At 41.0% G+C, this 21,703-nt stretch overlaps 1 protein-coding gene across 5 annotated transcripts in view; it reads right to left on the minus strand.

Moving 5' to 3' along the window:
- Positions 1-21,703, minus strand: part of nrg1 (neuregulin 1) — a 68,904-nt gene that overhangs the window by 3,033 nt on the left and 44,168 nt on the right. For 3 of the 5 annotated variants that reach the window (XM_078161990.1, XM_078161992.1, XM_033646043.2), the window contains 3 exons: positions 19,221-19,323; positions 17,466-17,619; positions 17,243-17,364 (listed from right to left, as the gene is read on the minus strand). In XM_078161990.1, the coding sequence (XP_078018116.1) occupies positions 17,243-17,364; positions 17,466-17,619; positions 19,221-19,323 (379 nt within the window). Of the gene's footprint in view, positions 1-12,118; positions 12,320-17,242; positions 17,365-17,465; positions 17,620-19,220; positions 19,324-21,703 lie in introns of all 5 variants that reach the window. The other 2 variants (XM_078161993.1, XM_078161991.1) reach the window with 2 other exon arrangements.

Consider the following 21,703-nt stretch of genomic DNA (forward strand, 5'->3'; position numbering starts at 1 on the left):
ACCTATGCTATTTGGAATACTGCCCATTCCATGGCCATCTGCTCTTGATTTGCCTTGTGGATCATTAAATATCATTTGAAATATTTAAAGGAACACTCCCCAGACTGTGTGAAGCAGCAGTGGTAAAGCATATTTGGTGAGCCTTGTTTATCTCTATTATGCTGCCGCCAGTGTTTCCCATCTTTTTCCTTAATATTATAATATAAGTCAGAAGAGTGGAGACTCAGTGTCAATCTTAGCATTGAGTGGGAAATTTAAGATACAGTTGAGTGTAATTACTTGAACCAGACTGAGCATGGATAAAGTGGGATAATTGATATTAGATAACTAATTCTAAGTAAAATTTTTATTTTAACTAAGTCATTTCTGCCAGTGAGTGAGAGAGGTAAATCCATCCAGCATTGAAGATCATTTGCAATGGATTTGAGTAAGTGTAGTTAAGTTGGAACAACTCTAACACCTTTGGAGAGATGTTGACACTAAAGGCCAAAAGACACCAGCGGCAAATGCCACATATGCCCCCAATGTACAATTCCACAAAGGTGGCAGCTAGACCCGCATCAGCACTCCTGGATGCACCACCTTGCAGCATTTCATGCCACTGTCCTATTTCCAGCCTTGCTACCCCCAGAATTAAATGCATATTTCCCCCACTCACTCTCTGCTTGTACATATCAGCTCCCGTAGAAGCTCTTTTTCTCTGCTCCTCTGGCAGCTCGACTATTCTCCTCAGCATAAAAGAACACAGAAAACTCTGTAACTGTTGCTGTGTCTCGTGTGATGAAGAATGGATGAGAAGAGACTTGTTGCTGAGGTCAAGAAATATCTCAAACTTAATGACCCACAACCCTGTCATTATAAAGACAATGGCCAAAAAGATACTTTCTGGTGAGTCAAAGCTCTGGAGATCAGCTCTTCAGGGGCTGTCCACACATGATTCAAGCTAATGCAGAAGTAGAAGAGGTACAGACCTCTCTGTAAAGGTAGTAATAACTTTATATGGTTGCCTGTTGACAAGCTGTAGCACGATGTTTCCAGTGTGTGCTAGAGGTGTCACTTGACATGCGTCACCTGACGCACTGGTGCAGCACCAGTGTATTTTCAGCTTTAGATATCTAATATTCCTCAAGGGTGAAGGAAAGAAAGGTATCATGACTGCTCCATTCCATTTACCCTTGGTAAAATCATGGATTTGGCCCAGTTTATGGAATGATTATACAAAAATACATACGTAAATAAAGGTGTGGTTACCTGGGGGGAAATGTCAGGGTAGTGGAGGAATAACAGCACATCATCTGCATAGAAGCCATTTTTTGTTGTGTGTTACAAAGCTGAACAAAGGTTTTGGTAAGAAAAAAAACAATGTAATGTTCTGTGAATTTTGGAAATAACAATGGAGAGAGAGTAAGCATCCTTGTCTTGGGCAGTTGTGTAGCTTGTATCTTAATGACATTAACCCATTTGTGATAATGTGTATTAAGTCCTAATCCAAATCAATAATGATTCCCCAAAGTCAGGCTGTTGTAGGGTCATGTGAATTCATTTTGTCCAAAGTTTTTTCTGTATTGTGTAATAGCATTATTGTTTGTTCTTTGTTGTTTGCTGTATCATTTATGAAATAGTCTTATATTTATATAGGTATTTGATGGGTGCCTACCTTTGATAAATCCAGTTTGGTCATGTGGGAGTCTTGTGGTTAGAGTTTACTCATATTTTTTAATGTCTGTGTTCAAGAATAAGTGTGAGATCTGTGCCTAGTTTGAGATGAAATACAGTTGCAGTGTTCATTTGTAACATATTTTACTGTTTTCCTTTATTTCTGATGCCATTCTGAGGAATAATGGGGTGAGAATGGACCAAAACTCTTTACATAACTCTAAGTGGAATCCCATCTGTTCCAGGGCTCTTATTATTTAACATTTTATTTAATATTCATTTCATAACTTAATAATTATAGCCGTCAGATGAATGTGTTTAGTAAATTAAGACTTAATGTCAGATGTACGACGTACTGTGCAATTCTTGGAAAATGTCATTTCTGTCCTGGAGGTTGTAGAGGGTGATCCCTGCAGAGTTTTTCATGGCAGTTAATGTTTTCACTTTGTCCTGCTTTATGCTTAATTTATTCTGTGCGCCTATGTGTACTGTATGAGCTGATGCAAGCACCTCTTGTGCATGCCAGGCATATATAATAGCCTACTACGGTGGGTTGTGTATTGCATGCATGTTGGGACCAGAACTGTCTGAAAACCCCACCTCCCAGCTCTTATATCCTATCAAATCTTTGCATCTGTGGTGCCTGGTGCATAGTCACAATTTTCAGGAGGTGCACAGTGCCTCTCTATAGCTCTTTGTGAGCCCTACAAATCATCTCTGTGGCTCTGTGAAAGATCTGTATAAGCTTTTTCAAAGAAGAATAAATTAAGCATTAGCTTGCTTGCTAGTATTTTTACTGTTTTAATGTGTTCAAATTTATTGTAGTGGGGTGTGCATTTTCTCAGCCTTTGGTTTTCTGTTGAAAATGGTTTTCTAGTTAATTGTCTCTTCTTTTATTCTTAGATTATTTTATCTATTCCCTGCCTCCCAGAGAAGTGCAAGTGAGGTTCTTGTGGACCCATTCAGTTCCATTAAAGATGCCCACTCTTATTTCATGAGTGTGTTGAACTCAAAATTTTCAAGTAAATGGTAAATGGACCTGCACTTGTATAGCACCTCTCTAGTCATCTGTCCACCCAAAGCGCTTTTTAAACGGTTCATATTCACACACATTCACACACTGGTGGCCAAGGCTACCACACAAGGTGCCACATGCTTCTCAGTTACTGATGGAATAACGATCAGGAGCAATTTGGGGTTCAGTATCTTGCCCACTTCGACATGCAAACTGGAGGACCCGGGGATCGAACGGCTGACGTGCTAATGTGAGTAGTGATGTGCTGGAGCACAGTCTACTGACTGATTGATGAATATAGTTGATATTTAATGTTAAGTGTTAAATACTGTAAGCAAGACTGGAGCATGATCGCTGATAGCAATAGAATAGATATTTGTACCCACAGTCTGTGGTACTAAACCTATACAGAAACAGAAACAAAAGCATGCGGAAAAATATGGAAGAGTTCAAACATTACAGAGGCCAAAGTCATTCATAATGTTTGACTATATTTAAAGACTGTGAGAGCTGAGATGTCCCAGTATTTTGATTTTAACTAGGAAAAATGACTGCATTAAAGTCTCCCCTATTATCATTAGCTATGTTTCCATCCAAAAAGTCTCGCATTCTTCTTCTTCTACGTTTTCTGGTGGTTGGCAACCAGTTTGTAAATGCATTACCGCCTTCCCGACCCGGAGTGTGGATATCACCATGGAGAGAGGTGTGCTACGTCAGACTTAATTTAAACATAACTGTTTCCATGCCCCGTTTTGCAAATCAACATTTTTTTCTAATCAACCAAAACCCCGCTAAAGCGAGCGTATTTTAGTTTGTGTGAATCAGGGGATTTTAATTCGAATTTTGGCATTTCAATCATAATTTTCCGATGCGATACTTCTAGATGCGCATCTAAACAGGCTGATGGAAACATGGCTATTGTCAAATCTGAAAGAGTGAAAAAGAAGAAGAAGGAGGGGTTGTCGGTGTTTGGGCCATATATATTAGCAAATGATAAATTAATATTGTTGATGGTCACATTTATAACAGTATACTGCCCTTCAGGGTTCATTATTGATGTGTGATGGATTTTTTTTTTTTTTTTTTTAAAGATATGTTTTTGGGCATTTTTGCCTTTAATGGATAGGACAGCCAAGTGTGAAAGGGGGACAGAGAGAGGGGATGACATGCAGCAAAGGGCCACAGGCTGGACTCGAACCCGGGCCGCTGCGGCAACAGCCTTGTACATCGGGCGCCTGCTCTATGCACTAAGCCACCGACGCCCCAAGTGTGAAGGATTAATTGTTGTTAAAGGTCCATGTGTAGGATTTAGGGGGATATATTGGCAGAAATGGAAAATATTATAATAATTACGTCTTTAGTGTATAATCACCTGAAAATAAGAAGTGTTGTGTTTTTTGTTACCTTAGAACAGGGGTCAGCAACCTTTACTATCAAAAGAGCAATTTTTGGCCAAAAAAACTCTCAAATAATCTGCCTGAAGCCACAGAACATATTTGAGCCTTATCATGAAGGTAACAGTAAGTCTAAATTCACCTATCAACATTACAATTAGATCTATATGAGGATTTATTAGTATGTTTTACCGCAAGGTGGCTACTCTGTAGGGGGTTATTTATGATTGTTCGGTACTTTAACTTTGCAGGGTTGGCAGTAAAAGCAAACAAAGATATCCACGCACTGTTAAATTCTCTATTGTCCTCCAAGACTTTTTTCAATCTGGAATCCATAGCTAGCTTAGTTATTAATATTTATTTAACTGGTTATTCATTCCATTATGCACTTTAAATATCAGATGCCTCTTAGTCCAGGGCTCTGCTGGAACTTTCCTTACACTCTACATGTGTGCTTTTATTTATCTGTATATGTATATATGTACACATGTTTATGTATATGCATATATACTGTATGTATAAATGTGTTGTGTGTATATATATTTTTTTTAACTTTTTATGTTTATATTTTAATACTTGTATGTGTGATATGTATATATTTTTTTATCGTTATATTATTTATATTTGTAAGTGTATGATGGCACCTTGGGGTTGGGAGAAAGTGCAATTTCGTTCCCATGTACTCTGTATGTGGAAATGACAATAAAGTTGAACTTGAACTCTGACTTGAGATCCAAGACAAGCCATCTCTATTGAGGTTTGACAAAATTTATAGCAAAAGGCAATAAGCCGTATGACACACATTTAGTTGATGAAAACATTTTTTTTTATTCTGTGTGTAAGCCACACATTTTTACAGTTGAGAATGTAAGAGTCACTCAAGGGCTTTGACAATGAAAAATGAAAATGTTAAAAAAAAAGCCTTTATTAATTTCAATACAATTTTTTGCCAAAGCCACGGTGAGCCATTGGAGAGGGGCGAAAAAGCCGCATTTGGCTCCAGAGCCACACGTTGCATACCCCTGCCTTAGAATGAGCTGTTCACATTAGGCCCGTTTCCACTGAAGAAGTTCCTGGTACTATTTGGGGGGCAGGAACTACTACAGGAACGTCCTCTCGCTCGGCTCTCTCAACCGCCGTGTCTTCACTGAGAGAGCGGAGTACGAGGAAGGTTCCTGTAAAGTTACGGGCTCTGGATGTGACGTAATCGTTGCGGGACCATTTTGACCGGGGCGATGTAGGGACGTTGTTAGCTGTTAGCCGATAGCAGTATCTGTAATAACTCAGTAAATGGCCCATGAAAAAAATATTTTTTCCACCAGATGTCTTAGTTACAACATGATTGAGTTAACTGGAGTAGTTTCATGTCGTATCCGACAACGGGAGGCTTTTAACAGATGCTGTTGTGAGCTGTCCCTCTCAGCTGCAGCCACTACTGATGCTTTCTAGACATCGTGATTTCCCATAACTGAATAAATACCACACATATCAACACAAAACTGCTTTGCTAGCTCAATCATGTTGTAACTAAGATATCCACTGGAAAAAAAATTTTTTTCACAGGCCATTTAGTGAGTTTTTTTTACATGGCGGCGGAAGCTATATGAACGAGCTAACCCTTGTCAGCTGAGTTTTAAAAATGCCGGCTATTTTGTAGCTTTCTGTTCACGTCACATCCCTCCTTGAGTATATCCAATCAGCACCAAGTAATCCCCAAGCCCCAGCCAGGAGTCTTTCGGGGCTGTTCTGAGTACCTACCCCGAGGCAGGGACTTGTTTAGCCCCTGTAAAAGTTCCGGAACTCTGTCCTTAGGGGGTGGTTCCTGCGGTGGAGACACGCACCAACAGCCCCGGCCCCGTAAAATTACCCCAAAGTTCCTGCGGTGGAAACGGGCCTATAGGGAGCTTGTCACTGGGTTCATCCCTATATCTCTCCTTGATTTCTCTATCCTCTATCCTCGATCACTTGACCTGGAAATATATTGAGACTTGCCATCTTGTAGGATGTCTCAATTGAATAAATGCACTCAGAGGAATCCAAGAGTTGAGGAGAGAGGAGACTTTCAGTGGAGAGGGAAGTGAGGATAGTGAAGCCCTCACGGAAGTCTTTTACCAACCAACACAACCCCTGATGGACATCAGTTATTGATTGGACATCACAGCACTGCAGCTGATCAGACTGATGTGATTCATCACAACACCACTGGAGTTTCATACCAGAGGGAAGACAGATAATAGATTAAACCCTAGTGCATTTTTTGCAGTTTTATATTTTATTTGTTTTATTTATTTGTTTTATATTTTATTTGTTTTCTGATTCACAACCATCTAGTTAAAAATCTAAAAAAAGAAAAGGACTACAAACTACTTTCTTCATTTATTAGAAAGATTTTTCTCTTCACGATCTGTTATGTCCCTCATCAACTTTTATTATGGATATAATCAAACTCAGAGAGAGTCTGTCTGTCAGCAAGAAACACTTTTACATCAGTGATAATCATTTTCATTCAGTCATACATGAGGCTGATTATTCTTGAGTGTTGGGTTGATGAGTTACAGAATTTCAATTTTCCCTTAAATATTTGGCCTAATTATTTCCAGTGTTCAAAGACACCATAATCATATTCTGGCTTATTAAGTAATGAACTCACAATGAGAATATCAACAAATACAGATACAAATAATGAACAGACCTAAATCACATAACCGCATTCTGTATCTCTGTGCACACAGTACATATTATAAATACAGAATGCAGGTTGTTCATGTGCATGTGTTACAGAGAAGAAAACACTGCGTCGCTAACACTGATAACTGTATCTGTGTCTTTCCGTGTGTATATACGTGTGTGTGTGTGTGTGTGTGTGTGTGTGTGTGTGTATTGGCTTTTAAATTAACAATCAGAATTGGCCAACATGCCTTTTCTTAATTGAATGAATGAATATTACATACAACAAAAAGTATTGTATTTCATGTCTCCATCTGCTGGTGGGCCTTCATAGTAAGAGTATACATTCATAATATGATGTTAATTCCACTACAGAAGAGACTTGATGATCACTAAAATTAGGTGGAGAAAAAAGTAGATGTAACGATATCGGTATCGGTTCCCAGTCAAATGAGTTGTTACATATCAGCATTGCGGATATATTGGCAAAAAAATCTAACATCATGCATCCCCAAAATATATATAATCACTAGGTCCACTTGTTTTGGAGAGGACAAGACCTCTGCAGATAATTTGGCTCCTGGCAAAAACCTCCTGAATGTCTTGATCAGAAGTTATCAGAGAAAAAAAGGTGAGCACAGATTAGCAGATGCTAGGGCTAGCGGCCGATCTTCGACATGCCAAAAACCGTCAGAGTAACAGTGATTTGTATCTTGAAACTGCTCTATTCAGTGTTACTAGTTTCAATCACCTGGTCTGTTTGTTTTGGAGAGGAGGAAACCTCTGCAGATAATTTGACCCACAATAAACCCCCCTAAATGTCAGGATCAGAAATCAAGTGAGTACACACAAGCTGATGCTGGGCAAGCGGCCATCTGTGATGTGCCAAACAGGGCAGGAGAAACACTGATTTATAATGTGAAACTACTTTATTCAGTGTTTTTACTGGTTTAAATCACCTGATGTGGAGAGGAGGAGACCTCTGCAGATAATTTGGCTCATGGTGAAAACCACCTCAACAACAAACACTGAAGGAATTCTAACGAGCCGAGTTTTCAGCTAATTGCAATCTGTAATCCTCACCATCAGATTCCTCTAAATCCCCGATTGGGATTCACTGGACCACAGATGTTTTCTCATTTGTGCAGATCTAAACTGGACACGTGAAGGTTTTTCCTCTGGGTGGACGAGACTGCATGTTCTTTGTTCATCCAACAAAGGACAGACATTTTTCACTCATCTCCACAGGATCACTGTCACACTTCAGTGAGAGCCCTGCCCATGGATCCAGTTTTCAAACTTGACTGGGCACTACTGTCACAGTGACATGTGACTCTGTGATGTCACCAGGCCAACTTAAGGAGAAGCGTCTAGTCTCCATTCCCCTCTTTCTCCTGAACCTCAGGAGAGCTCTTCTTGCTCCTGAACTTCTGATGAGGTAAGACATCACACAGGAGGGCCTGCTATGCCCCTCCCCCATTTTCTCACCTCTGCATGCTCACAGCAGGAGCTGCAGCTTTGCTCTGAATGTGGCCTGCCTCCAGCAGACACTGAGGCCCAGTTTAGATGACAACAGTTTGTCTAAAAACGGAAAAGTCTGTCCTTTGCGTTTTAAAAAAACTTCTGCGTTTATATGCAACATTATTGAAACGATGCCCATTTGCACGGAGCCGCAAAATCTACTCGAAACGCTGTAGTATGCACGCCAGACCAATGGGTGGCAGTGTAAATTTGCAAAGCAACACCACGGCATGACACCATGCGCCTGCGCTGAAGCGCCTTCCTCTACTGTACAATGCGGTGATTACAAACAAAAACAAAGAAGACACAATGGCGAAAGCATGCACAGATAACTTTGTCTGGATGGACGATGAGGTGGAGTTGCTACTAGGGCTGTCAAATGATTAATTTTTTTAATCACAATTAATCGCAGAATTTCAATAGTTAATCGCTATTAATCACGTTTTGAATTGCATGTTTAAAATTCTGTTATTTTGCATTTCAAGGCAGTTTTAAGCCCATAATGTAAAGCATTTCTTACCAGAGTGTCTTAATTGGGAATCAAATGAACACAAAGAAAGAATTTCCTTTTTGACCTTTTGTATTTACTTTCAAAAAAATGCCATGTAGACCAACTTAATACAATACCTGAGTCTTCTACGATGTTGACTGGTCTGCAGTCAGTTGCCACCCATTTAGCGATTGCTTTAGTTAACTTCTTCGACATATTTTCATCCACGGGTCTGCGGCGACTCCCACACTCCAAAATGGTACTTTGGCGGCGCTGAGGCTCACTTGGCTGGGGTGCGCCAGCTGCACCTGGGTGTTTAGCGTGGAGGTGGTAACTCAAAGTCAACGTACTCTGGTGGTAGTTAAACTCCGTTTGACACAGGTTGCATTTTACTTTTCACTTGTCAACTGAACCGTCTGGAAGTTTTTTAAAGTTAAACAAGCCGTTCAAAAGTCCAGTAGCACTCTTTCCATCACCGCGGTAAGTTTACTGCAGGAAGCCGCTTCAAAGCATGACGCTACAGCTAGAGGAGCCGACTACGGGTGAGTAGAAGGGACAAAAAAGGGGAGCGTATCTATGTTTCCAGGGTTCTATGTTTCCCAGGTTCTATGTTCCCCACTTAAAGCTATAGTTTGTAACTTCTGTCGCCTCCCAGCAGATAATATGTTATTACAACTAATAAGCCGGCGGCACTTCCATGTACACTGTTACACAAGTAGCACTCGCCACACACCGTGTACACAGAGTAACACTCGCCAGTCGCCACACACCGTACACAGAGTAATACTTGCCTTTGTGGTAGGATCCACTTCTGAACCATGTCTCGGCCGCTTTTCCGCCATGTTGCTTTCTCTTTCTACCTGCGCTCTACCTCTTGCTGTGAGACTCTCCACTCTTCCTCCCCCTCCCTTCTTGTTGTGAGGAAGCATTTCCTTTGTGCCAGCGCGGGAATGTCGCCAGTCGACACACATACTAAAAATGATATATACTGAAAAATACCATGAGATGTTAGAGGAGCCGATCGGCTTAATCAGCATTGTGTCATCTCCTCTAGTAGTGGCTTGGGTGAAACGGACATTTACGGACCTGTAGAAGTTACGCACTATAGCTTTAACCCTGCAAAAAAGGTTCTATGTTCCCCGCTTACACAAAAAAGGTTCTATGTTTCCCGGGTTCTATGTTGTCCGCTCAACCAAGCGGGAAACATAGAACCCTTTTTGTGTAAGCGGGGAACATAGAACCTTTTTTGCAGGGTTAAGTGGGGAACATAGAACCCTTTTTGTGTAAGCGGGGAACATAGAACCTTTTTTGCAGGGTTAAGTGGGGAACATAGAACCCGGGAAACATAGAACCCTGGAAACATAGGGATGACCCCCAAAAGGGCTTGCGAAATTAAAATGCGATTAAAAAAAATAAACGCATTATGGATTGCATTAATATAATCACGATTAACGCATTAACGCTGACACCCCTAGTTGCTACAGTAACAGATCTACATTTCACTTCAAATCAACGGGGTGAGCAGCACAAACAGAGCTCAGCATTGTTGTTGTGATGGTCAGCATGCTTAGTGACTGGAACCGTAATGCACATGTGCGAAAAGTCTCCGTTTTCAGAGGACACGCTGCCGTTTCCAAAAAGTTGCACTCTGGAACCCGTTTCCAAAACGTTGCGTTTTCAGGCACCCAAAATGCCGCTATCATGTAAACGATCGGCCAAAACGCAACTAAAGTTTACCGTTTTCAGTTGAAATCGTTGTTGTATAAACGGGGCCTGAACCTGAACACCAGACAAGTTAGTGTGCCAAACACAAGGTCGCAGGTTCGTCTCCGGCTTGCAACCATTTGCTGCATGTCACCCCCCGCTTTCTCTCTCTCACCCTGTTTCACTCTGTCCTGTACATTAAAGGCAAAAGCCCGAAAAAATAATCTTAAAAAAAAAAAAAAAGTTGTCATGTGGAATATTTGAGGTGTGCTGGTTGATTCACGTCATTCAGCTCATGCATTGAGTAACATTACGAGTTAATGTTCCACCTTAAAAATCCCGGCAGTTGGCCCAGTGATTTAAGTTATTTTTTCTCTGACTCCATCCTTTCATTGCATATTTACAGTTTACTAATAAAACTCTCCACGATATGAACTGTAGCTTCTGCCTCAAAACCAGCCACAGCTCAGCCCTGAGCAGAGTGACCATCCTCTATTTACCAATCAGCAGACTGCAGTGTTCACAGCTCCACCTTTTAGCGCCAGATCTGTGTGCTAGGTACCCCAACAGAGGGGGTACCAAAAATAGTAACGGTTTGGAACAGTTCCATTGGTACCATCCACAAATTTTCAAAGTGGAAACAGAAAAATAACGTACCGAACTGAACCATACCCTACTGCTCGGTGGAAACGGGGCTAAAGTTCCCATTTCATCTCCTCTGTCTTTGCCCTGACTGACCACTTGGTCAGGCAAAACCTCTCTCTCTCTCTCTCTCTCTCTCTCTCTCTCTCTCTCTCTCTCTCTCTCTCTGTCCCTCTCTCTCTGTCTGTCTCTCACACACACACACACACACACACACAATGTGTGGAATCCTACCTGCCGTCTGTTTTGTTTTGTCTGCCATTTTGATACTTTGACCCACAAGTTCCCAATAATTGGAGATCTGTTTTGAGGTCAGGTCCAAGCATCGCCTTAATTTTACATACTAGCTACAACTTAAAACTGTAATTGAGACACATCTCTGTCTTGAGTTATAAGTAACAGAGAAAATTTGTCTGAACTGAGAGGATTGTAATTTATGGAGCTCAGGTTCTACTAGATGTATTTCCAGAGTGTATCCATTCAATTCTAATTAGCTGTACACATTGCTTATCACCATTTTATCTAACTATTAATTAATTAATTAATTTTTATTCCTCGTATATTGCTCATAATATAACATTTTGGTGGACAGTATGTTGTTAGCCAGAGAACAGTGGCAGGCATCATATATTATTATCTATTTTAAACAGGCTGTTAAAGGTCCAGTGTGTAGGGCATCTATTAGCAGAAATAGTTTATAATATTCATTAGCTCATAATCATCTGAAAATAAGAATTGCTTCTTCAGTGGCCCAGAATGGACAAACCAAACACTGGCTCTAGATAGCGCCATTTGCATTTTTGCGCCAGCCACTGTGGTTCTCCTTACACACTTAACACACAGGAGAAGGTTCAGTTCTGCAATCTTATCGCTAGATGCCACTAGACCCCACAAACTAGACCCTCAAGGGTGATTTAGCCATGGTGTCTAATAGCTCACTGTTATCCAGTTACTATGTGTACCTTCTGAAAATCTTTGCTGTCTTTTGGATTTTTGTTTGTGACGCAAAGTTAAAATTAATCAAATTACCTTGTACTTTAAGGCAAGTCCCTGTCGGAGTTGGGTGTGTCTCGGCACTTCTTTGAGTGAGCACTTAAGTCTCTGCTGCCACCAGTGGCGTTCAGGCGCCCCCTGCTGCCCTGTGTGGCACGTTGGCTATTCTCCGCCAATGACATCACAGAGACAGACTCAGTGTCAGACAGAACACTGTTGCTCCAGTCATTACTCCAGCTGCAGAGACAGGGAGGGGGTCATTTACTTGGAGACAGGTTTCAGACAGTTCTCTCGACCATGACATCAATATATTTCGGGTCAGATTTGTATCCCTGAGCCTTTCACTGTATTTCATTCCAGTTTGCTCACAGTCTGCATGGATTCACTTTAATTTACTGATGCAGCAGTTAATTATATATGCTTGGCAAGGGCCACAATAAAAATAATTCTTATTAATTTATTATTAATAATTATTATCTATTACCGTTATTGTGTTATCACTGCATTTTCAATGAATATGTATTTGTTGAAGTTTATGTATATGTTTGTATACAACCTGTTGTATGTTTTTTGATGTGTCTGCAAGATATGAGCAATGTCCTGATGGACACAGGGTTGTTTCCAAACAATTTGGTGTCCTAGACAAAACATCCTTGATGCTGTGCATGCTGTTCTCATTAACAGTTTGAACATTTTCCTACGCAAAGTAATGCACCGAAATTAATACATATCTTATATATTTTGAAAGGCTGCAACCACGTCACCAATGCGCTGATGGGAGTAAACAAGGAAGCAGTCTTGAGCAGTCTTGTAAGAAGGCAGGTTGCGATGGTGGATGGGTCACAAAAATGCAGACTTTTCCCCAGGAGTTTCACCTGGAGTCATGTGTTCAGAACCGCGTGAACTTTGAGTCATTTTACGATACGTCCTCACCATGTTTCCTTTCCTAAACCTAACCACAATAGCCATGTTTCCATCAGCCTGTTTAGATGCGCATCTAGAGGTATCGCATCGGAAAATTATGATGGAAACGCCAAAATTCGAATTAAAATCCCCTGATTTGCAAAAACTGAAATACGCTGGCTTTAGCGGGGTTTTGGTTGATTTGAAAAAATGTTGATTCGCAAAATGGGGGATGGAAACAGTTATGTTCGAATTAAGTCTGACGTAGTCCACCTCTCTCCATGGTGATATCCACACTCCGGGTCGGGAAGACGGTAATGCATTTACAAGCTGGTTGCCAACCAACAGAAAATGTAAAAGAAGAATGTGAGACTTGTTTTGTTTCCGGTTCTGTGGAAAACTTGCGCAAGTTTGTAGTTTTCCCCAAAGTCCGTACATTTAATGGAAACACACAGGATTCGTATTTCTTTTAATATGCATTTCCCAATGATTTGAATCACTTTTGTATGGAAACATAACTAGTGACTTTACTTCCCTAAACCTAGCCTCCACAACTTTACGGTAATTACATAACTGTATGTTAAGGACGTAATGTCATTCATGGGACGCTGTTGTGTGTGCATTTTCGTAGGATATCATACAAACCATTCTATGAGGATACATTGCAGGTAATCTGTGGGGTTGATCATTTATATTTTATAACCATTATATTATATTATAGTATTTGATTGTTTTATATTTAGTTCAAGCGGGCTTAACTTTTTTTCTGTGCAAAATCATCATACTTTTACAGATGTCTTCGCCTTGTTTTAATCCTATTCAGGATATGCATAACATAAAAACCTGGTTAACATCTCTGTATGATTATTATAAATTATCCATTATATTCCTGATCATTCAGCTCGTTCTCATCCCAAGTCATCACATATCGCCACTTTGTCAGTGGCCTTTCATGTCTACATATTATATGCTAGGTATTCTCTTGTGTTTGCTGTTGACGTTCAACAATGCCACTACCGACGCTAGTATGTCAACCGACTCTACGTTCATACGGGAAGTTAACACCAGGCTCTTGGATGAAAGTCAGGGGATTTGTTGTACCCAACCACCATCAGTTTGCCTGCTATATAGGAACTTTCCAGCTCCTCATATTACATCATTACTGGCAGCGTTTCAACCCGACGCCAGCATATCGTGGTGCAACAGGTGCCATCGGGCCACATTATGAATTGATGCCACCAGTCCCCGCATCATAGAGCTGCGACAGGTGCCATCGAGCTGATCAGCAGTGTATCATAACACCGCAGAAGGTAATGTCTGACTGATGCTACTGATGCATCAAGGGCATATTAATATGAGAAGCTGTCCCGTGCAAGATTTTTGCTGTTTTTGTAGTCTGCTTGGTAGTCACCAATCATGTTTCAGCAGCAGGTTATAGTCCGTGTGGAGAGGCAGAACACTTTGTTTTAGCTTTCCAGTGTATTAGCTTTTTTGAAATTTATCAGCATTCACATACAGATAGCTGTTTATAGAGATTAGCTGAAATGAGCGGCAAACTCAAATGTCTTAGCTGGATCTCCTAAAATTGGTTCTGAGATTAAGGAAATAGAACTAGCTGGTTTCCTTTAATATTTTGTGTAATATCAATACTATTTTTTACAATATCTATATAGAAAGGATGTGGATCTGTTGCACACCGTCTAAATAAGATTTAAAAAGATACTTATTAACTTCAGTACTAACAAAATACTGTTGGGATTCACAGGACCACAGATGATTTGTCATTTGTTAAAATCTAAACTGGAAATGTGAAGGCTTCTCTTCTCTGCATGCTCTTTGTTCTTCAGACAAAGAGAGCTATTTCTCACCTCAGTGAGAACAGTTGCCAAACTTGATTGGACAGGACTTTTACAGTGACATGTGACTCTGTGATGTCACAGGCATCTATAAGTCTGCTCCATTCAGACTCTTTCTTTTTTTCTGCTGGGCCTGGAACAGCCCAGATGCTCTCTTGCTCATGAGATGCCGAGCAGCACACACCACCTCTGGCCAACTCAGAGGCCATTGCCCCAAACCACTAAAGGGAGGGCAATTGATCACAGACTCCCTTTTTCCTGGACCACGACTTGCCCACGCTCAAGACAAAGGCAAACCTGAACCAGAGAAGTTAGATTTGCAAGCACAAGGTTTGCAACTAGCTTTCTAGCAACAAGGAGAACCAAGTGAGTTAGCACACAGCGTCTAACTCTGCAAAGGCCCTGAGCGACCAGCTTCCTCGGAGTTTCACCTTCAGAACAAGGACACAAGAAAACCGCATCTGGAACTACAGCTCTTTCCCGCCTTCCTCTGCCAGCTAACAAAGCAGCACACCATAAAGCGACTCTTTCTTCCATCCATTCAAGGATCGGTAAAGTAACAACTGGGCATAGTTTTATCACAGCTGTACAGGCTAAGCAAGACTGTTTAACCTGTTGTATGTGATTTAATGCTGTTTACTGAGTAACTGATGTGATTGTTTGCAGTCAGGTCATTGGTTAGTTGGCTTCGCCAAAGCTAAGTGTTTAGTTTGCTAAACCTACTTCTGTTTATACAGAAGTAAGTCGGCCCATTCCTCACCGTTCCTGTCATCTGACGGTTAATGGCCTCTTCATTTGCAAGGGCAAGGAGGGCATGCAATTCCTTGTCTCCTCAGTTTGCTCGTCTTTACAGTGTCTGTCAGGTTTGCGTTTCCCTCATGCTACTAGCTGCTCGCTAATTTCTGGTATCAGCTGTTTCCTGTTTATCCACTGCCAGTGGCTCATATGTGCGGCGTCATCAACAGCTTCTCCCACAAGTCATCAACAGCCCCTCCCGTTGCGGAAGGAAAATCTGGTAGTGTAAAAGGGGCTATAGATTCATTTACAAATAGGTTTTCAACAGAGCCACACCCAAAGAGGCAACTCAAACATCTGGATTATAGCCAATAGCTAGTAATCAAAATGTCCGGATTGGTAATAATGTCAGTGGTGTGGAATTGTGTTGATATCCTTACTTACTTTTATTGTAGGCTTGAGACCCTTGATTACCATCATAGACTTTCTTAAGTATTTTTAGATTCAGAGTTCTTTTTCCAGGCTTTGTCTCCTCTGTGAAAGCTTAGCATGCCTTGTCTTGTTAAACAAAATTGTGGGGGCAGGTGAAAATCGCAGTTGTGATACTGTAATGGATTCAGAGTTTGTTATTATTATAATTAGGTGTTTCCCACAGAATTAGAATCTATTTGTGGTAATAGGGGCAGGTGGGGGTTGGGGGGCAGAAACTGCTGATTGTCGCCAATCAGCTGTTAATGTCATTGGACACAGTGCTGAAGGTCCGTCTCCATAAGCTTCTCTCCTCCTGCTCTCTCTGCCCCGTTAGCTCAAGCTAACACAGCAGAAAAAAAGAGCTGCTACAGGAGCTGGTATGTGAGCACGCGGGGGAAAAATGCATTTAATTCCGGGGGCAGCAAAGCTGGAAATAGGACAGTGGTGTAAAGTGCCGCAGGGCTGCACATCCAGGAGCGACAACATGCATCTAAACACCACCAGTGTGAGGTTGTACATTGAAAATAATAGGGGCATATTTTTTGATGTGGGGTGTTCGCTGCTGGTGTGTTTTGGCCTTTATGAAGTCCAGCTGCGACCAAAGAAAATATTTTGTAATCAAGATCGAGTTATTATTTCTTTACTGAACCTAGTGAACCTTGGCTCTATCTAGGGAGCCAGCCTGCGTTTCCACCACTTTTGCACGGAACCCTTGTGATCAAGGATTTGTCATCAACAGAGGGTGTTGCACAATGCACTATGGAAACAAACAGTCGTAGCAAAATCACAGATTACATTGATTACCTGTAAACCTTTGTTCTGTTATTACAGATGTTTGTGTTTGCCCAAAAAACAAGCATGGATCAATTCATTGTGAGAACACTGCACAAGCTTTTTTTCCAATGATTTCTATCTTGACCTCTCCATCCTCTCTTCAAACCATTAGAATATGACACGCCTACTGTGGGCCCAATCTGAGCTCTTCTCACCATTAGTGACACCTATGTCCTGAACAGTGATGCATCAGGAAACATTACAACAGTAAAACACAGAAACATTTGTGGCTGTGCAGATAGAGTTGCTGGTCTGCTGTGTGGTGCTGTTAGACCAAGTTCTGATAAATTAAAACCAAACCAAATTAACGAAGCTCAAAAATATATAATATAATATAATAATATTTTAAGTGCTTCCTCACCTTTGGCTGGAGATGTGGGTGAATGTGGTGGGTTCACACGCAGAGAAAGCATTTTTGCATGTGGAGAAGGTTGTTTCTGTCTCCCCTTCAGCTGCATGCTGCACAGTTGACCCATTACACTGCTAGAGAAAGAGGAGCAAAAAACAGATAAACGATTGACATGTGTGTACAGATTTAACAAGTTTTGATAACTTTTATATAACACCAACAAGTAACAGCATACATTGATAAGCTGCAAATCTTTAAGAGGCAAGTTCGAAATCTGACGTCCTCTGGCTGAGCTTGCCAGATTGGGGCCAGCACCATTATTGGTATTGTTGTTCCTCTTATTCCTCAGGCTCTGCCTCAGACGGTCATGGAGCTTCTTTCTCTGCTTCCTGTTTGTGGAGAAAACAAACAAGATTGTAAAGGAGCCCAGATCGCAACTGGACAACATGTCTGAGGCGAAAGTTCCAAATGTACCTAAAGAGATGCATTTACCCCCAAATCCTTTAATGTTACAATGGCTTGACTGTAGTAATGGTAATGTATGTTTTTTTGTTGCATATTGAGGCCAGTACAAAAAAAAACTCCACAATATTGTTATTGTGTCCAATAGCACCACAGAGTCCCCAGACGTCTCTCAGCTGCTTTGGTTTGGCTGTACCCCTGATCATTACTATGCAGATGATGTCTTGCTCTATTTATTTGTGAAACCTTGAAAACTTTCTGATCTGGTTACTTTACATAAGTGTCTGAGGGTCAGTGCCTAGATGTCTTAGTCTTCTGCAGCTAAATCACAACAAAACTGAAGCATTGTTGACCCTCCACTCCCCCATTCACACATTTAGAAGTTTACATAAGGCCACCTGGCTACTAACTCAAACTTGGTTTCCAAAGACCTCAGGGTCATTTTTGTTGTTCAGTCTTGACTTTTGTAATTTCTTGTAGTACGTTTAAATCCAGACACTCTAAGACACTCATTATGTTTACATGCACGGTTAAGTCAAGCTACGGTTATAGCTCAACTAGGCCATTTAATTGGACTTACTGTCCTTGTCCCAGTATACAAGCATGGGATATATTGACTTAAGTATGTCTGACTCCACTATGATAGGTGATGATATGCCCCCTTCCAGCTCATTAGTGTTGGACCTTTTTCCAGTTGACCTATTACGTCACCGACCAAACAATCAACAAACAAGTTAGTGGTTAGCTAATAGTTAGTTAGTTACTGCAGTTGGCTAGCGGCAAAGTGGTACCACGGTGGACAACTTTACAGCTCTGTACATTTCATACATGCTGTGTGCTTTACTCTTTTTTTTGTTCTCTTCTTCTGTTACGCATTTAATGCTATTCAATTTTCGGTCAAACACAGTTTCCAGGCAGAAACTGTGGAGCATGCACAGAGCGCCTCAGCTAGATGGGTGCAATTGACTGTATACATTCAGGAGTAATTTGACGCCCAATCATATTATCTGGATGTGTTAGTCCGACTTTGAGAAATTCAATTTGGCATGATTTCAGTTAGACTAACATGTTTACATGTATTTTAAAAGTCCAGTTTTTTTGTGCTTAGAGTTCAAGACATGGGCTAGCTGAGCTTTGCTGTCTTGGTTCCCAGGTTATGAAACAGTCTCCCTCTGTGAATCAGGTCAGCAACCTGATAGCTGAGTATTTCAAATCTCATCCTAACACCTTTTAGACATTTTACTGATGATTCATTGCCCTGATTGAGGTTAACTGAGCAAATATTTATTTTCTAATTCACATACTTTTTTGTTTTTGTCTATTTGTTAGGATGTACTTATTCTTCAATCCGCTATTTTGTAACCCAGCCTTTGACACATGCTGAGCAAAAAACGTACTTACTTTACTTAGTTAGTACTGACATTTTGAAACACAACACAGTTCACTGTTGAGAATATTTGGGGACTTGAAGAACTATTGGGCACGATAAAAAGTCATAAATTAAACATAAAAATGTGACATGAATTACTTTGTTTTGCAGTAGGCAACCACACACATGATTCCAACGACTAGGAGTGCAATGCAGATTCCTGTTATTGTTAAAATACGTTTCTGATACAGCTCCTCAGCTTCTGAAAAAGAAGACAGTCCAATCTTAAAACTTCCGGTGTACAACACACACACACACACACACACACACACACACACACACAAACAGACACATACACATACACATTAAGAAGATTACAGCCATAAACCCAAGCAATAAGAAAATGCTTTTTACATTTACAGCAACCAACAGTCCAAATGCATCCTTGTTTTACAAGTCCTTTGCTAGTATTGATGTGATTAAAATCTAATCTATTTAGCTGGGAGACACGGTGGCCCTCATTCATAAAACTTTAATAGCAGCCAAAAAAGGTGATTATGACTGGCTGTGGTCACGTACAGTTATTCTTTACAGTACTTCTATATGTAGCCAGTCTGATGGACCAAAGCATTTACATGAGTGCTTAAAGTTGTACTCCAGTGTCTTAGTATTGCACTTCCACAAAGTTCAGGACTAATGAGAGAGGGTTTTAAAAAGAATGGCCAAAATGGAAGCAGCAGAGACTAAGATATTCTGACTTTCAGTTCCCAGTATGGGTCAAGCTTCAAAAACATTAGTTCTGTTAGACTTCACATAGTGCATCTGAATAGTCTCTTGACCTGACATCATAGTGACATCATCAGGGTTGTTCTCCCAGATTTGACATTTCTTGTATTTCTTAGAAAATTGATTAAATCAAATTATACAGTTGTTTAAATCAGTGTCCCTTTAATATAAGGATCTGATAATGTGTTTACATGCTCTGACTGAGAGCCTAACCAACACATTGCCCTGTTTTAGCTTATTGCAGGTGCATTTGTATCAGTGTATGTGTCTGTACAGAAATATATGTTTGAGGTCATTTGGAAACAGTAGGGATGCACAATGTTGGATTTTTTACCAATATCCAATATGTCGATATATAACAATTCAATTCACCAATAACCAGTGCCAAATCAATATATCCACTTTTTTCCCCACCTAATTTTAGTGATCATCAAGTCTATTCTGTAGTGGAATTAACATCATATTATGCATGCATACTTTTATTGTGATGGCTTAATAGCAGATGGAGACATGAAATAGAATGCTTTTTAATGTATGTCATACTCATTCATTGCGCAAAGTAAGAAAAAGCATGTTAGCCGATTCTGATAATCAGTTTTAAAGCCTATATCTGCCAATACAGATAACCTGCCCATATTATCATGCAACCCTAAGGAACAGTGTCTCTCTTTACAGATATTGGTCACAGTTATTTTAAAACAGAGTTTATGTTTAAGGCCTCGATCACAACAAAAGTGTTTAAGCAGCTAGAGGTGGCTTTTTATAGTTGTTTTTAATGAGAATGAGGCTTTTTGCTCGCTGTTTTTGCATTGCTGCGTACCTCACGTTTAAGCGCTTTGCTGGCGTTTTTATTGGAGCGCCCTGAACTCCTCAAGTTGAAAAACTTCAACTCCGAGTGGAAACACAGCCCATGTCATCTCCACTTTTTTTCTCAGTGTCCAATCAGATGATCTGACAGGCGAGCCTTCTGTGGTGGTCACGACAACAAGTTTACAGTTGGTGGAGGGGAAACTGGTGGTAGCGGTTGCTGGATATCCACAGCTATACAACATTACAAACTGTAGTTACTATGTGTCGCGCGAGCGGATAACACATCTGCACGCACGCAGATCTCTCTCTCGTGTAAATTATTTCGTGTCACGCGCGCAGATTTCAACTTCGCGCACATATTCAGCAACAGAGTGAAGCAGAGGCAGGTGCGAGTGAGTAAAAAACAGCAGCGCCACACAACAACACTGAGCAGCTGCTTTGCACGCGCTGGCTCGCTCCTGCTCTCATTCTCTCTCTCCCCTGTGCCTGCTCGCGGTGGAGCTCTGCTCGCTCGAAGCAAGGACTTTGACACTTTGGGGGCGGAGACCAAGGCTGACCCCGGCCCTCTTATGACTGGTCATTTTCCAGCCCCCCACGTTGGTGCCTTTTCGGTTTTCTGCTGATGACAGCTTCCGTGACAGACAGGAAGCCCAGTGGGTGTTTTTTGGTTTGTTTAGCTAACTAGCCTGGTAAGAAGCTACACGCTGACTATGAGGGAGAAAAACACACATGGAACTTGCTATGGGTTGGGGAACTGCAATAGGCTACATACTTCCATGGGAAATACGGGCTAGAGTGATGCACCATCAAAGTGATTTATTAGTTCTCATCTATTAAAGGTAGAGTCTGGAGTTTTGTTCGTTGCAGTTTGTAAACAAAACATTCAAACTGGGCCCCTCTTCTCTGGCTCAACTGTGTAGCATCCTGCCCCAGACAGCAGCAACAGCAGTTGGACCGTAAAGGAAAGGAATTACAGTCTGAGTGAAGCGCTGGAGCCATGGGCCGATACCCAGCCGTCACCAGCAACGGGAGCCTCCAGTGTTTTG

Source organism: Epinephelus lanceolatus, chromosome 19 (genome assembly GCF_041903045.1).
Source record: "Epinephelus lanceolatus isolate andai-2023 chromosome 19, ASM4190304v1, whole genome shotgun sequence".
NCBI lineage: Eukaryota > Metazoa > Chordata > Actinopteri > Perciformes > Serranidae > Epinephelus > Epinephelus lanceolatus.